At 40.4% G+C, this 17,124-nt stretch overlaps 1 protein-coding gene across 26 annotated transcripts in view; it reads right to left on the bottom strand.

Annotated features, from left to right (window-relative positions):
- Positions 1–17,124, bottom strand: part of ARHGAP21 (Rho GTPase activating protein 21) — a 198,831-nt gene that overhangs the window by 99,495 nt on the left and 82,212 nt on the right. For 25 of the 26 annotated variants that reach the window (XR_010599115.1, XR_010599118.1, XR_010599116.1 and 22 more), the window contains 2 exons: positions 12,862–13,044; positions 5,726–5,750 (listed from right to left, as the gene is read on the bottom strand). The exons of the other annotated variant lie outside the window; for it this stretch is intronic. Coding sequence is in view for 11 of the 25 variants with exons in the window: in XM_065586870.1 (XP_065442942.1) it covers positions 5,726–5,750; positions 12,862–13,044 (208 nt within the window). In the remaining 14 variants the exon portion in view is untranslated. The remainder of the gene's footprint in view (positions 1–5,725; positions 5,751–12,861; positions 13,045–17,124) is intronic. 26 annotated transcript variants of the gene reach the window in all.

The raw sequence follows: 17,124 nt of genomic DNA, 5'->3' as shown, positions 1-17,124 counted from the left end.
ATTAGCCAACAGACAGTATGGTTTATGTCGACCACTTCTGTTCTCTAGTGTGGAACATGGAAGGCTTTTTGAGATGAATACATCCACAGTAATGTTCCCTCTATCTGAAATAGAGGACTAACGTGGGGAATGGATTTGGCATTTCAGGGACATTTGTGTTGTAATGGGTAACGTCTTTAAGAATGGAATGGTAATTTTGTGACAGACCAAAGTTATCTGGAACCAAACAAAGAATTTCTTGAAGACCAGGGCCTGATCTCTGACACAGTAGCAGCCACTCTGTCTCATCCTATCTCTATCCTCAACAAAACATGTTGCTAACTAAACAATGGCAATCACCAGAGGTGTATTAGATCCCTAACCAAATTCTTTGACAAAATTACTGGCCTAATTGATGTGGGAAAGCAGAAGATGAGATGTACCTTGATTTTAGTAAGGCTTCTGAGACAGTCCCACATGACTTTCTCATAAGAAAATTAGGGGGAAAATGGTCTAGTCTAGTTTAACTTATTAAAAGGTGGGTGCACAACTGGTTGAAAGATGGTACTTAAAGTCAAACTGAGAGGGCATATCTAGTGGGCAGTTCTGCGTCTGGTACAATTCAGTATTTTCATAAAAGATTTTGATTTTGAAGCTTATAATCTGCCGATGACACTAAAATGGGAGGGATTGCTAGCACGTTAGAGGACAGGATTAGAACTCAAAATTACCTTGACAAATTGGAGAATTGGTCTGAAATCAACAAGATTAAATTCAATAAAGATAAGCACAAAATACTTCACTGAAGAGGATTTGGATCACAAATTAAATATGAGCAAACAACTTAAGTGTTTTTTACAATTGCCTAATATTCTTGTGATTATTAATAGAAGTGTTGTATGTAAGAAATGAGAAATAATTGTCCTGATCTATTAAGCACCAGTGAGGCCTCAGCTCTAGTATTATGTCCAATTCTGAGTGCCACACTTTAGGAAAGATGTGAACAAACTGGAGAATGTCCAAAGGAGAGCAACAAAAATGACAAACATCTTAGAAAACCTGATCTATGAGGAAAGATTTAAAAAATTGGACAGTTTGTGTTGAGAAAAGATGACGGGGAGGGCACACGTCTATATCTAACATATATTTGATAAGTCTTCAAATATATGTTAAGGGGTGTTATAAAGAGGGCAGTTGTCCACTCAAGATAGGGCTAGAAGGAATGCAGCCAGGGAGATTAGGCACATATTACAAAAAGCTATAGCAGTAATTAAGCACAGCAGGAGGCTTCCAAGGGAGGTTGTGGAAACCCCCATCATTGGAGGTTTTTAAGAATAGGTTGGACAAACACCTCTCAGGGATGGTCGAGGTTTACTTGGTCCTCCCACAAAGCAGGGGGCTGGAGTTGACTTCCCAAAGTCCCTTCCAGCCCTAAATTTCTATTATTCTGAAGTTCCCAATACTTCATCTGTGTCAGGAAAGTGCTGTACACCCTCAACTCCTAGTAAAGTCAGTGGGAATTGAGGGTATTCACCTCCTCACTGAAGGTATTCAGCAACTCCTAGTCTTACATGGTTAAATCCTTAAGTGCTAAACACCACCAAGACAAAATCTGAAGTTATTTTATTTACTTATAAAGAAAGATGATGGGACCTGACAATGGAGGAAAACTGGAGCACCTCCATTCAAAAAAATATTCCAACAATGTGGCAGTTTTTCACAGGCGCCTATCCACTTCGCATAAGTGAAACAAAAGCTACTACAAGGGGTCCCTGGTATACATCTCCCCCCTTATCCGTCGTTTCGCATATCCATTGCTCATCAATAGGGGAACGTGTTCCGATTTATGTTGGTCCTGATCCGCATATCCGTCGCCTCACTTTTTGCGTGACTTTTCTGTGGGTGCTTAGCACCCACCAGCAGCCAGCACCCCCTCTCCCCACCAGAGCCTGTGGGTCATCAATCAACTCCTCCCACTCCCTCACAGTGCCTCCTGAACACTGGGGAACAGCTGTTTCATGGCATGCAGGAGGCGCTGGGCGGGAGGGAGAGGAGTTGATCGGTAGCCCACAGGGCCATCGGCAGACTGGGGGGAGGGATAGCTCAGTGGTTTAAGCATTGGCCTGCTAAACCCAGGGTTGTGAGTTCAATCCTTGAGGGGGCCACTTGGGGATCTGGGGCAAAATCAGAACTTGGTCCTGCTAGTGAAGGCAGAGGGCTGGACTTGATGACCTTTCAAGGTCCCTTCCAGTTCTAGGAGATGGGATATCTCCATTAATTAATTAAGACAGGAGGTGCTGGGGGTGTGCTAAGCACCCACAGAAAAGCCATGCAAAAGGTGAAGCTATGGATATGTGGATCTGGACCAACGTGACTCGGAACATGTCCCCCTATTGATGAGCAATGGATAGGCAAAATGACAGATCAGGGGGAGACGTATATCAGGGACCCATTGCCCTTTTCAAGAACACAACCCCAACGTATACCAGGGACCCCCAATATAGGATTAGGTGAATCTTTGATCAAGTTAAGCTTCAAGTGAAAATGCTACCTGAATGCTTCAAAAAAGTTCATGGTTTATAATTAACCCTTTAAATTAAGAAAACTACGACTAAGTCAAATCTTCATGCAGAGAACATTTAACTCTAATCAATTTCAGTTTTAAAAACATTTCTCTCCAAATCAGTGCTAGAGTACAGTATCTACATAACCTCTGCTCTAAGTTTTTGTACTAACTTTTCCTATTCTCACCTCTCCTCCTCCCCCACCCCATCCCACCCACACCAAAAAAAAGTGTTCAATATGCTGCTTCCCTAATCCCTTTCAAGTCTTTGATGATATTCATAAAACCTAAAAACATCAATTCGGGAAAAAAATATTTCATTTTATAAATTACTCTGCTAACTTATCTTGCCAAGCAATATAAACGTGCTAAAGGAAAAATAAGCAAGCTGTTACTGCAGTCTCATAAGTGATACTGCCTTAATATATAAACAAAAAACCTTCCTTAAGCTTAAACCTATTTAATGAAGTTGCCACTAGATGGCTCCTTTGTATTACGCATTTCCCAGTAACTCTGTTCCATAAAACAACAACAAATTTGAAAGGTTTCAGAGTAGCAGCCGTGTTAGTCTGTATCCGCAAAAAGAAGAACAGGAGGACTTGTGGCACCTTAGAGACTAACAAATTTATTAGAGCATAAGCTTTCGTGGACTACAGCCCACTTCTTCGGATGCATATAGAATGGAACATATATTGAGGAGATATATATACACACATACAGAGAGCATAAACAGGTGGGAGTTGTCTTACCACCTCTGAGAGGCCAATTAATTAAGAGAAAAAAAACTTTTGAAGTGATAATCAAGCTAGCCCAGTACAGACAGACAGTTAGATAACAAGTGTGAGAATACTTACAAGGGGAGATAGATTCAATGTTTGTAATGGCTCAACCATTCCCAGTCCTTATTCAAACTGGAGTTGATTGTGTCTAGTTTGCATATCAATTCTAGCTCAGCAGTTTCTCGTTGGAGTCTGTTTTTGAAGTTTTTCTGTTGTAATATAGCCACCCGCAGGTCTGTCACTGAATGACCAGACAGGTTAAAGTGTTCTCCCACTGGTTTTTGAGTATTTTGATTCCTGATGTCAGATTTGTGTCCATTAATTCTTTTGCGTAGAGACTGTCCGGTTTGGCCAATGTACATGGCAGAGGGGCATTGCTGGCACATGACGGCATATATCACATTGGTAGATGTGCAGGTGAACGAGCCCCTGATGGTATGGCTGATGTGATTAGGTCCTATGATGATGTCACTGGAATAGATATGTGGACAGAGTTGACATCGGGGTTTGTTACAAGGATAGGTTCCTGGGTTAGTCCACTAACTTGATTATCACTTCAAAAGTTTTTTTTCTCTTAATTAATTGGCCTCTCAGAGGTGGTAAGAAAACTCCCACCTGTTTATGCTCTCTGTATGTGTGTATATATATCTCCTCAATATATGTTCCATTCTATATGCATCCGAAGAAGTGGGCTGTAGTCCACGAAAGCTTATGCTCTAATAAATTTGTTAGTCTCTAAGGTGCCACAAGTCCTCCTGTTCTTCTTTCAACAAATTTGAGTGATCCCCAGATGGGATACCCTACCACCACTCAAATATACATCAATTTGTATATACAAAAGCAACCTCTGGTAACTTCCCATGTTAAATTACCTGCTTTCTTCGGTAGGCCATTTATTAACGATTCCTTGTAAAGGACTATGTAAGCACACCTTAATTTTGGTACACCGTAATTTTACTAAACTAACTGATTTCTACTTTAAGACATTACATGAAACTAATTCATTCATTCATTCAATTACAAATAGTATATGGGTATAGGCTTCCCGATTTGACCCCCTGCATGCTAGCTATTCTCCTATTTTGGGAACAGGTAACGTAAAATTGAAACAACTTCGGCACCACTGCAGAAACCTTTTTCACTCTGGCAACTGCACCCACCTGCTTGTCTACACCCAGACTGCCTTGAATTTTCCTGCAGCAAGACTTCAGAGCAGTGGGTGAAAGCAGGTCCAACATCTTAACCTCCTAGGACTATCTCATCCAAAAAAACAAATACAATCGAGGATGATCTCTACAATGTACTGTGCCTTTTGCTTTTCTTGAAGTCTAATATCAATACATATCAGTGTAGAACATGCTGAAACAGTAATAACCCTTCGCTGTTTGGACCACGTGTCCTGCCTTATACCGTTTAAGGTACTAAAGGATGTTCTAGCAACACTATGAACATGAACACTTGATCACATATTAAGATAAAAACAAGCAAGCCTGACTATTCACCTTAACTTTATCTTGAGTTAATACTGCCCCTCCTCTAATCTTTCCACATCTGCATTCTCTCCCCCTGACCACCACTTATATTTAAGGATATGATTTCATCAGAGGTCATGGATTCCATGACTTTAATGTACCTCTGTAACTTTCTTGCCTTGAGCGGTCAGACCGCCCTGCAGTGGCAGGGCTCTAGGTTGTCAGCGTCCCTCCACCCTCACCCCAGGCAGCAAAGCTCTGCGCTATCAGCGCATACACACACATCCCTACAAGCAGTGGGACTCAGGCTTCAGCCTCCCACCCGGCAGTCAGTCCCACCATGGACAGGTCGTGGGCCTCCATGAATTTTTGTTTATTGCCTACAATCTGTCTGTGACTTTTGCCAAAAAATAACCGTGACCTCAAACTTAATCGTATTTAATGCACCCACTCTGCCCCTACTGCTTCTGTGATCATCCAATCATCATTCATGACCTGCTATTGGCACACCTGAGGGGGTCGCGAGGTTATTATGTGGGGGGGTCATGAGGTCAGCCTCCACCCACAAACCCCACTTCTCCTCCAACATTTAGAATAGAGTTAAATATAAAAATGTGTTTTTAATGTATAAGGAGGGTCACACTCAGAGGCTTGCTGTATGAAAGGGGTCACCAATGCAAAAGTTTGAGAACCACTGACTTACATAATACACTGCTTTTCAAGTTAAAAAAAAAGTTAGGGGTGATCGAATACATCGCCTCTTGTGCTTAATGGACTTCTGCTCCAATGCCGTGTGAAGACCAATAAAAACACTTGCACTGTCACACACTTAATTTTTAAGTCAGAGATCTTAAATAGCCATTACAACGCAGACCCATTACATTACTGATGAATGATAAATAAGGAATACTACAAAAAATGAAAATGCATACCTCCTCTATTTCCATTTTCTTCATCCTGTCAAACAAAAACAAACAATTAAAATGTAAAATTTACCAAATGGAAGAAAACACGTACAGACAAGGTTTTCAAAAAATGGGTGCCTCGTTAGGCTCATAAACCCATACTTAGGCACCTAAATAAGTGGTCTGATGTTCATGGGAGAGGCTGGATGTTTAGTACTTTTTAAAATTGGGCATTAATTACTGAAAATCTTGGCAAGGTGTATATTTAAACAAACAAATCTCATCTTACTTCCTTGATATGTCACACAGCAGCAGTCACATGGCATTATTTGATTCAAGAAAATAGAATAAAATGCAAAGGTGTACAGCATACATGCAATTAATCTAAAATTGAACGGAGAGGTTCCACATTTTTTGTCTATCAATGACTCATAAAATTGGTTCACTTTATAAGTCTGAAGTATTTTCTAATGGCAAATCCTGCAAACTCCTCCTGAAATGTAAACATCAAGCTTTGTCTGTCTGTAATATGATCAGTAAGTTTCTACACTTAGAATAGCTTAGGTGACAAATTTGTTGATGATGCTCCTTCTCTGATAGTTGCATTGACTTTTCAATATTAACAACTAAAAACTGAGTTGTGTCAGTGAAGTATGCAGCTATAACTTGAAAATACTCACGAAGGAGAAGCTGAATAAGCAGTTGCCGTTTTTACATAGTCAATTTTCTGTCCAGATCTCATTATAAAGTCAATATGGAGATTCAGTAGCAACTCCACAGTTAAGGTCAACTTCCTATTCCATATTAAGGCTGATTTTATCTGCTCCCTGACTTCATCAAAATTCTACCAATTTGGAAACTGACATGGCCTTACAAAGTAGAACCTTTTCTGGAAAAGGTAAGGCAAAAAAACATTAAGAAATACGAGGGGTCTCTTCCCAGCTGCCAAAAACAAAACAAAACACAAAACAAAACAAAAAAAAACCACCATTCCAACCCCTTCAAAAGTCTACTAATTTTTTTTTTTTTTTTTAAAGCAGTTTGGCTTAGGAATTTATTTGGCTTGGCTGACATGGCCTCATTCAGAATGAGGTGAATTAGTGAAGGCAAAGCTAAAAGTTATTTGATATTCTTACCTGTGTAATCTGTTTAAGTGGATCCCTAGTTCCAAATTTCCAGGCTGCTTCCATTAAAACCACACAAAAAAATCTACATCTTTCTCCTATTAATTTTGTTTTCCTGTAATGACAGCTTTTCATCCCAACCTTTAATCCAGGTTAATGATTTTTTTTTGCCTAAAAGTTTATAATATGTGGTACAATATACATCAGGGAAAGGTCCCTCTAACTACAACACGTCTCATTGTGATACAGCAATTCAGTATAGTCTGCATCACAATACATTGTCATTACAGCACAGGAGTTACCAATGAGTCTGCTGAAGCTTTAAAAACCTCAACACAAAAAATTAACTTTAAAAAGGATTGAGCTAGTAAGGATCACATGTCTCTCTCTAAAAAGCATATATGCTGCACTATAACAATTGTATCAATCAGGTGAATTTTGAGAATAGCCAATTGTATACCTTTGCATTTTTGTATAATACTGACTGTTCAGTACTTCAGTAAAAACACTGTCCCAGAGAACAACTAGCGTTAAGAGTCATTATTACTGCACTTGCTTCCTGTAACAGTTCAACATGTTTGAACTATGATCACCCAACAGGATTGCAGCATAGAATTACATAAATGGCAAACATCTGTATTTATCTAGTTTCTACCCAATTCATTGAACAAAAAAAAAAAAAATGTTTTAGACTTTAAAATATTTGGATTCTAATTTTCCAATGCTATAAAAGATATAAACTATAAAACTATGAGAGGGACCAGTTTAATATATGATATAGTAAACATAATACTGGTAGATTTCCAGTTCTTCACAAATTGATACCAATTTTACAATTGGTAATCTGTCATCTGGCATGCACAGCTCAGTCATAAAACTGATGCAAAAGAGTAATATTAAATGGATTTTGTATGATATCAAGGCAATGATCTCAATCCTTAAAAAAAATTTTTTACAGGGAGCGCTTGATAATGCAAGTGCTTCTGAATTTTAAAAGCATTTTTACATTCACCTCACATACATGCTGCAAAACTTTTTAGCGTATACTGTTTCAGTTGTATTACATCACTCATAACAATACAAACATGCAGAAAGTACTACACTTATAAAAGTAAGTTTTTGTTGCTACTTAGCACTAGTAACAATGAAACAGATAATGTTCACTATACTCTTCTCTGCTTCATCACATTGCCCCTTGGCACCTTTACAGTGATACCAGCCTTGCCTGCCCATTTGTCAGCTTCTTACATCTCCTCTCACGCTGCCCCTTAGCACATGGAATGCCCTTGCTGAACTGATCCATAAGGCTATCATACACTTCAATATCCTTCCTCAGACCAGCCATTGTCATGATGCAAATAAGAAATCAGCCAATAAATAAAGGCTAGTTGGGAAGCAGATGAGGACAGTTGATGCCCAATCTCTCCAACAATATATTATGGAGAGAGAAGTATATAAAATTTTGTGTGGGATTGATCCCTCTCCCACTTGTTTTACAGGTCACCTGCCTTCTCAGATAGAAAGCTCCTTTGAAAAAGGACCATGTCTTTATGTGTATTTGTATAGCACTAATAAAATAGGACCCTGACTGGGGCCTCTAGTATAACCTTTATTTAATTTAATTTATTTATTTATATATCTATATCTATATCTAAAAATAAAAAATGACAATACTACTTTATAAATACTACTGATCCATTACTGTTCAATAAAATGAAATGAAAATAGAGACAGTGTAGTGAATTGTAGTTAATAAATGTGGCTACTTATGACTGTCCTGATAACAGTAGCCAAGATTGCTTCCCCACCTCCTCCTCCCCCACCACCACACATTCAGCAGACTAGAAAGCTGTAACAGATCTTTGTGGGTGCAGACCTTTGCCAAAGTGACCCATGCGTTCATCACCTTTTCACTAAATTACCACTCTCTGTTCTCCTTGGAGCTACACTTCTCATTTATTGAAACCCAAACTAATAAGTTGCCAGCTTATTTCATGTGTTCCACAGTCTGCAAGGGTTCACATTTGGTTTGCACATCTTTCTCCATTTATTGGCTATGTGCTAGGACAAAAGAGCCTTTGTCACAGTTATTAGTAAGCAGTACTGGTTTTTTATACCATAACTAAGAGACACTCTACTTGGTTGGCATTGACTATCAGCTTAATGCAGTGTTTCTCAACCTTGGAGCCATGACGCCCAGGGGCATGCCTCGGTCAGCTTATGCCCCCTATCTTTTCAAGCCTTGGAGGAGGGATCACAATTTTTTCTTCTTAAATCCAGAGGAGGTCACCAGCACAAAAAGTTTGAGAAACACTGCCTTAATCTAACCACGGCCCTCTGTGCTCTCTGGCAAGCCCAACCCATATCCTGTGCTTAGTTTCCCCAATTCTGTTAAGACTTCACTTCAGTTTCTTCAGCATTCAGATGTTTGAATTTGGTGCCCTGCAACTGCTGGATCGCAGCAGAGTGGGTCTAAACAAAATGAGCTTATCTGACTTGATGATAAACACCCAGCATACATTAGCAGGTGCACTACTTAGGAAGTGCCTAACTCCCCAAATCTATTACCAATAGAAAATGTCACAATATCACCCTGCCTTTCAGTTCTCCTTACTGCACAACTTGGTTTTCCCCAACAGTTTATGAAAGCAGCTACTACAGAGTTGTCCAATCTTATCAGGCCATGCTGACTTGTTGGAAGGTTCGGGGATATCAGGACATGTCTAACTGCTTTGAGTTCTAGCAAGTCAATGTGAAACCCCTCCTCTCCCAGGAAACAGCAACTCCTGCACAAATCTAGAAGGGAAGTGGGTGCTCACCAGTTCAGGTTGCAACTAGTGATAATGGAAAGTTTGAGGAGCACCTACAGAAGGGAATAATTTAGGGAACTGGATCAGTGTAGCTACCAGATTAGCGAAGTCTTTATTGCCAAGGGAACCCCAGTTTGCTTTCAGCACTCCCCCAGGGTCTGAAGAAGGAATAAGGAACTGACAGGATTTAAGAGAAACAGAGCAGGGAAACGGAGCGTGACAAGACATGCAACCCCTAGTACCTCTCTATTTGCAGGTCAGGTAGAATCAAAATTTCCACTTCCAGCTTTTCAATCCTTTCTGTGGATGTTCATGTTTTTGCCTCCTTCTTGTCTACGACCGCACTCAAAAGAATCAGCCTCTGGGACTGGGATTGTGAGCTCCTATGCAGGGTTAACACAAGTCCCAGGGTTCTGAACATGACTTGAGGCGATCTGGATACTGCTTGTTATTACTATTTATTTGTATTACGATGGCATCTAGGAGCTGCACTCATGGACCAGAACCCAACTGTGACAGACATAGTACAAACAGAACCAAGAAATGGTCCTGGCCCCAAGGGGCCTGGATGGTCTTTTGGAGGGACTGGGCTTGAATGACTCAGTTATCCAGGTATGGGATCATAAAGAAGCCTTCCAGTGTGAGAGCAGCTGAAATTACCACCTTGATCTCAGTGAGGGTTTAGGCAGGGGATGTTGATAAGCTGGACTGGCAGAGGGATATTTTGGAAGTGAAAGTGACCCATTAAGAACCTTATAAATCTCTAGTGGGGTAGGGAGACACAGATGTCTATGAGAAGTCTTGGGTCTCCAGAAAAGACAAGATGTATGAGATTTTAAAGACTTATTCCTCTTCCTTCTGCCACTTCAGCAAAACCAGAATGGAAGAGGAAACCATGATACTGTCTCCTACTCTGAGTCCTGAGCCATGTCATTTAGGCTGTTGACTGCCAAAAGCCAGCATGAGAGATTCTTTCAGACCAATTTGTGGAGTTTGTCTGACTGAACTTCAGTCAACTACTGAATGGCCACCATGAATGAAGAAGATGAGCAGGCAGTCATAAGTATGTAAGTACCCCCTAATCCCATAATTTCCTGTTTAAAGCAAGAGTCATAATGGAACGGAGAAACCATTTCCATCACTTCAGAGACAGAAAAGGATTAACGAAGATGAGTGCCTAACAGCCCCCTTGCAGGAACATAGGGATCCTAGCATCTCAACTCAGGCCTCAAACTCCACTGAAATAATATTTAGAGTTTGAGATGTGAGATGCCAGAATGGCTCATTCCACTGGGGACACTCTCCTTTGACTCTCCGAAAAGCTGTCGGAAGCAAAGGCAGAAGGAGATGAAGACATACAACTAGAGTGGGACAGATCTACTTTTATCCACTTCCCCTTCCTCTGTGATTTCACTGGAAGCATGTGTTTAAGAAGCCACAGAGAACCCAAAAGAGCCTCTGGAGAAGACTGGGGGGGCTGGATAAATGAAGAGAAGTGACCTGCTGAGGTTTCTTGTTGGAGCCTACAAGAAATGGTCTCTGTCAGGAGGAAACAACAAGGCTGCATAAACGTTGTTCAGCACAGCCAAAACTTCCTCACTCCCTTCTACCTCCGCTTCAAACTGGAATCCATCCAGAGAAATCTCTTGGCTAACCCCCTGCTGATCATTCTGTGCTGCAGAACGGGGAAACATGTTATGATCACCTGATTCCTGCTAGCTAGCAATTTCTGCTGCTGGCTGGCTTCAACAAGTCTGTCAGTGGAAGGGCTCAGGCACACAATGCAAGCCACAACAGACTGCTAAAGTGAGTTGGAGCAAGAGTGGCAAAGCTCTCCTGCCCAGTTTCTTCTACTCTATAAGGAGTCTGGTAGCCACCCAAGGCACGCTATACAAAAGAAAGCTTCAGCCAGGAAAATCCAGCTACCTTTGTGCAGGGAAGCAGGAAACAACTGGGGAGCAGAGCCAAACAGAGAACTGGGAGCCAAAACTTTTTTGTTCTTGACTGGCTCCTTGCCTGATAGACAGGGCCAGGTAGATCACCCAATGGTTGCATGCTCTATGTGAAACCATATCCTTGGAAGATTACCAAAAATATTATTTTATGAATAAAGTAATGCTAACTAGATCACCAAAATTGTCTCACTGTTTTCTATCAACATAAACCATGCTCTTTTTTACCCATTGAATACAACTGAACACTTAGAATGTAGATAGTAATTCAGGTCATTTGAAACAGACCACCCTACTACGTAGGTTCTTACTTCATAGTTGTCTTAAAGAAAGGAGGAAACTTATGATGAGCTTTTGTTTCTGTATACTGTAAAATTGACAGACTTTTTCCAGAATATGCAAATACATATCTTTTGTCTCTCCTGACTAACTGGGAACGGAAAGGCTCTAGTCCTTTTCAGTAAATAACATATAAATACAAGAATCATGAAAACTGTCTTTGCAGAACACATTAACTTCAGATGTAAACAATGAAAGGTGGAGCAGATTTCCTACCTTGTATTGTTTACTTTTTTCCAGGTTGTTCTCTAAATGTGACATTGTAATACAGACACTTTTGATTAAACTGTATTTTTTTTTTTTTTTTAATCGGATCAGACAGATGTGTCAATAGTTTTAGGTCAAAAATTTGCCAAGCTTAGCAGCAATACATTCAAGTTTTACAGTAACAAAGTATTACTGCACTTATTCCTAGTTACCAAATAAAATGTTATTAAAACAGAAGCTTTTTTAAAATAAAAGTATATTTAAATTATCCTTTTCATATAATTATTTTCAGTTTCGGTCAAATCAATTCAAAAATAAAAAAAGTCTCAGGCCCACACTGATGGGCTGTAGTATTTTGCAAGGGAAATAATTAAAAACAGGAGGAAGACTTTGGTCTGTGACCTAAGCGAGAAGAGTAGTGCAACAATTTAATCTAGGGAGTATACACTTTGAGAATAAAGCAGATCAAGAAGTTTGTACTGAAGAAGACCACAAATAAGCCTGACATTTATTAGTATGCATGAAGGTATTTCACCTCAGTGTAAGATTTACACTCATGGAAACAGGAAAGATTTCATTATCCTAAAAGGAGATTATTATTTTGACATGGATCATTTTTTCTAATTACTACACACTCCTAAGGAGTAAAAAAACCCCATAAAGCATAATAACGCTCTGTTTCTGAAACAGAGGTGTTTCGAAAAATATCCCTCATCATTCATTTCACTTACTTTAAAAGAAAAGTGAACAGCAGACTCGGGAGGGTAAACAATGAAGTGTCTTAAGGTAAAACCAAAACCCTGAGACGTCCTCCTTAACATAACTGTTTTTGGACCAGGCCAAGAGAATGTTTCTTCTTCCTCCGATGGCGATACAACTTCACTCTGCTCATTTCCATCTTTCTGTTTTGACACCTAAAATAGATTAGAAAAAAGTCCTATATTAAAAAAATATATAGAATTTGCAATTTTTTTTTTATTTTTTTTTTAAAGAGACAAGCCATCTTCAAGAAAAAAATGTATAAGACAAAATACACACACAGGATAATTATATCATCAAGCTGTAAGTTTGCCTAATACACTAAAACTTGTTCCAGCCAAGATTAAATCTCAGGTTATATTCTGAATATAGTTATTTTTAAATTGTAAGTGAAGCTGTATGTATCTCAGAAAGTCAACGTACAAAAATATATCAAGCGCTAGAGTTTAATACTGTGTACTGAACTAATCTAGGGAGATCCATACAGCTTGCAAATCTTGTCTGACTCAATTTACTCGTGTACAAACACTAAGCTTCTTCCTGGGTGTCTGCTAGGATTCCATTTCAGATATTTACACAGCACAAACACATACCTATACTGTACATACACTATTCTGTCCTGGCCTGTAATTCACATAAGAATGGCCTAACTGGGTCAGACCAATGGTATCCTATCATCTGAGAGTGGCCAGTGCCAGATGCTTCAGAGGCAATGAACTGAATAGGGAAATTTATTGAGTGATCCATCCCATCGTCCAGTCTCAGCTTCTAGCAATCAGAGGCTTAGGGAAACCCAACGCATGCACTTGTCCCCCTGACCATCTTGGTTAATAGTCTTTGAGGCACCTAACCTCCATGAACGTATCTAATTTTTTTTTTTTAAAACCAACCTATATTTTTGGCCTTCACAATGTCCCATGGCAATGAGTTCCACAGGTTGGCTGTGCATTGTGTGAAGAAGTATTTCTTTTTATTTGTTTTAAACTACTGCCTATTAATTTCATTGGGTGACCTCTGGTTATTGGATTATGTAAAGGAGTAAATAATACTTCCCTATTCACTCTCTCCACATCATGTGTGATCTTATAGACCCCTAATATCTCCCTCCCCCGGTCGTCTCTTTTCTAAGTTGACTAGTCCAAGTCTCTAATCTTTCCTTGTATGGAAGTTGTTCCATAACCCCAAATCATTTTTGGTGCCCTTCTCTGTACCTTTCCCAATTCTAATGTATCTTTTTTGAGATGGAGTGACTAGAACTGCATGCAGTATTCAAGGTGTGGCGTACCAAGGATTTATATAGCAGCAACATATTCTCTGTTTTACTAACTATCCCTTTCCTAATGGTTCCTAACATTGTTAGCTTTGTGCACGTCCACTGCACATTGGGCATATGTTTTCCGAGAACCATCTGCAATAACTCCAAGATCTCTTCTTTGAGTGGTAACAGCTAATTTAGACCTCACGATTTTATATGTATATTTGGAATTCTGTTTTCCAACGTGCATTATTCTGCATTTATCAATAATGAATTTCAACTGCCATTTTGTTCCTCGGTCACCCAATTTTGTGAGATCCCTTTGTCACTTTTCAGTCAGCTTTGGGCTTAACTATGTAATTTTATATTGTCTGCAAACTTTGCCACCTCACTGATGCCTTTTTTCCAAACCATTTATGAATATGTTGAACAGCACTGGCTCCAGTACAGATCCTTGGGGAACCCCGCTATTTACCCCTCTGCACAGTGAAAACTGACCATTTATTCCTACCTTTTATCTCCCATCTTTTAACCAGTTACTGATTCATGAGAGGACCTACCCTCTTATCCCATGACTACTTGCTTTGCTTAAAAACCTTTGATGAGGGACTTTGTCAAAGGCTTTCTGAAAGTCCAAGTGCAGTATATCCACTGTATCACCCTTGTCCACATGCTTGTTGATCCCCTCAAAGATTTCTAATAGATTGAGGCGGCATTATTTCCATTTACAAAAGCCATGTTGACTCTTCCCCAGCATATTGTTTGCATCTTTCTATCTGATAATTCTGTTCTTTACTATATAGTGTGCTCAGAACTGGTATTCTGAGAGCAGCAGCTGCTGAACCTGATCAATTTTTACTTTTTAACCTCTTTACTTCCCTCCAACAATCACCTTCCATCTGACAAAACTGACAAATGTAGTAAAGGCCCATCCATAACTGGTTCACGAGTTAAGTGTTCTGTCCTTGAAAAGGAACTATACAACGTCTAGACAAAAAGCAAATCCAACTTCTACTTTACACAACGTTTAGAGCAATATGACAATAGAAATGAGAAAGGCATTTCATTTGTTAGGCTTCTTGATACAGAGGTTTAATCCTTTGCTATTCAAGAAAATACTGACTCAACCTCTTTGTTTTTGAGTTCGTTCCTAGAGAGTGACTCACCCCCCAGATGTTTCAGTATGCCAATGTCACCCAAAATTATACAAGTAGCAAAGTCAAAATTCTATCTTGTTACACACCATTCCCCAAAGCATAAACAAAAGCATGTATTTAAGAATAACCCAAATATTTATGTAGATTTCATATAACCAGCACAAATTATAAAGTTTAATAAATCGTATCTCTTATCCCTTCAACCAGCTGCATATTCAGGCATTGTGATTTTCCAAGCCAATGCCACTTCATGCTTATTTACCTCAAAGCTAAAGACAAAATAGGTTAAAAAAAAAAGTAGTGTGTGAAAACCTATGAGGCCCTCCAAATCGAATCCAGTGTTCTGTATCTGCTTTGGGTATTTGACCTGGTAATCACACAGATGTTTTTTCAATTAGCATGAACAGCCCCACAGCGTTAGTTCAAAAAATGGTTACCTACCTTTTGTAAAAAGATGTGTTGTTCATGTCAATTCCATTCTAGGTGTGCGCACACGCACACGTGTGGTCGGAGATTTTTGCCTTAGCGGTATCCGTAGAATTAGCAGTGGTGCCCCCTCAAGTGCCGCACTCATGCACCGGTATATCAGGCACTGCCAACCCTACACCCTCTCAGTTCTTTCTTGCCAGCAACATTGACAGAGGGGCATGAGGGCGAGTAATGGAATGGACATGAGCAACACATCTCAAAGAACAAGTTACAAAAGGTAGGTAATCGTTTTCTCTTCTTTGAGTGCTTCCTCATGTCAATTCCATTCTAGGTGACTCACAAGCAGTTTTCATGGATGTGGGCTCGGAGTTCACGGTCATGCAGCTTGCAATATTGCTCTACCAACGCCAACATTGTCTCGGGCCTGCTGGGTAAGTGCATAATGCAATGTAAATGTGTGGACAGACGATCAGGTGGCCGCTCTACGGATCTCTTGGATTGGCATCAGAGCCAAGAAGGTTGCTGATGACGCTTGCACTCTAGTCAAGTGCGCTTTGACTATCACCGGTGGAGTCACATGCACCTGCTCGTAACAGTATTGGATGCAGGCTGAGAGTTGGGACGAGATCCTCTGAGCAGACACTGGGCGACCTTTCATCCCGTCAGCCTCCGCAACAAGCAGCTGTGTTGACTTACGGAAAGGCCGTGTCCTGTCAATACAGAAGGCCAGCGCCCTCTGGACGTCCAGGGCGTGCAATCTGCATGCCTCTTTGGAATTATGGGGCTTTGGAAAGAAGACCGGTAAGAAAATATCTTGGCCAGTATGAAACTGGGAGACTACCTTGGGCAGGAACACTGGGTGCGGCCACAACCAGACCTTGTCCTTGGTAGAACACCATATAGGGTGAGTCTAACGTAAGTGCCCTGATCTCAGACACACTGCGGGTGGATGTAATCGCCACCAGGAACGCAACTTTCCAGGAGAGAAGGAGCCTTGCTAGCACAAGACTTAAATTCCAAGGAGGGGCAGGATCCCGGACGTGAGGGTAAAGATGATCCAGACCTTTCAAGAATCAGGCCATCATGTCATGAACGAAAACTGACCTGTCTTACAACAGAGGGTGGAAAGCCAAAATAGCAGCCAGGTGGACCCTGACTGATGACAGGGACAAGCCCTGAAGTTTGAGGTGCAGAAGATAGTCCAGGATCACTTGCAATGAGGCCTGCTCAGCCCTGACACACCAATCCAAGGCCCAGCACATGAATCTTTTCCCACTTTGCCTGGTAGGTCGCTCTGGTGGAGGGTTTTCTGCTACCCAGCAGAACCTGTTGCACCCCAGGTCGAACATTCTTGCTCTTCTGCATTTAGCCACTCAGCAGTCATGCTGCCAAGT

Source organism: Chrysemys picta, chromosome 2 (genome assembly GCF_011386835.1).
Source record: "Chrysemys picta bellii isolate R12L10 chromosome 2, ASM1138683v2, whole genome shotgun sequence".
Classification (NCBI taxonomy): Eukaryota; Metazoa; Chordata; order Testudines; family Emydidae; genus Chrysemys; species Chrysemys picta.
Note: the sequence above shows the minus strand (reverse complement) of the source record. Positions and strands in the feature narration are given on the sequence as shown.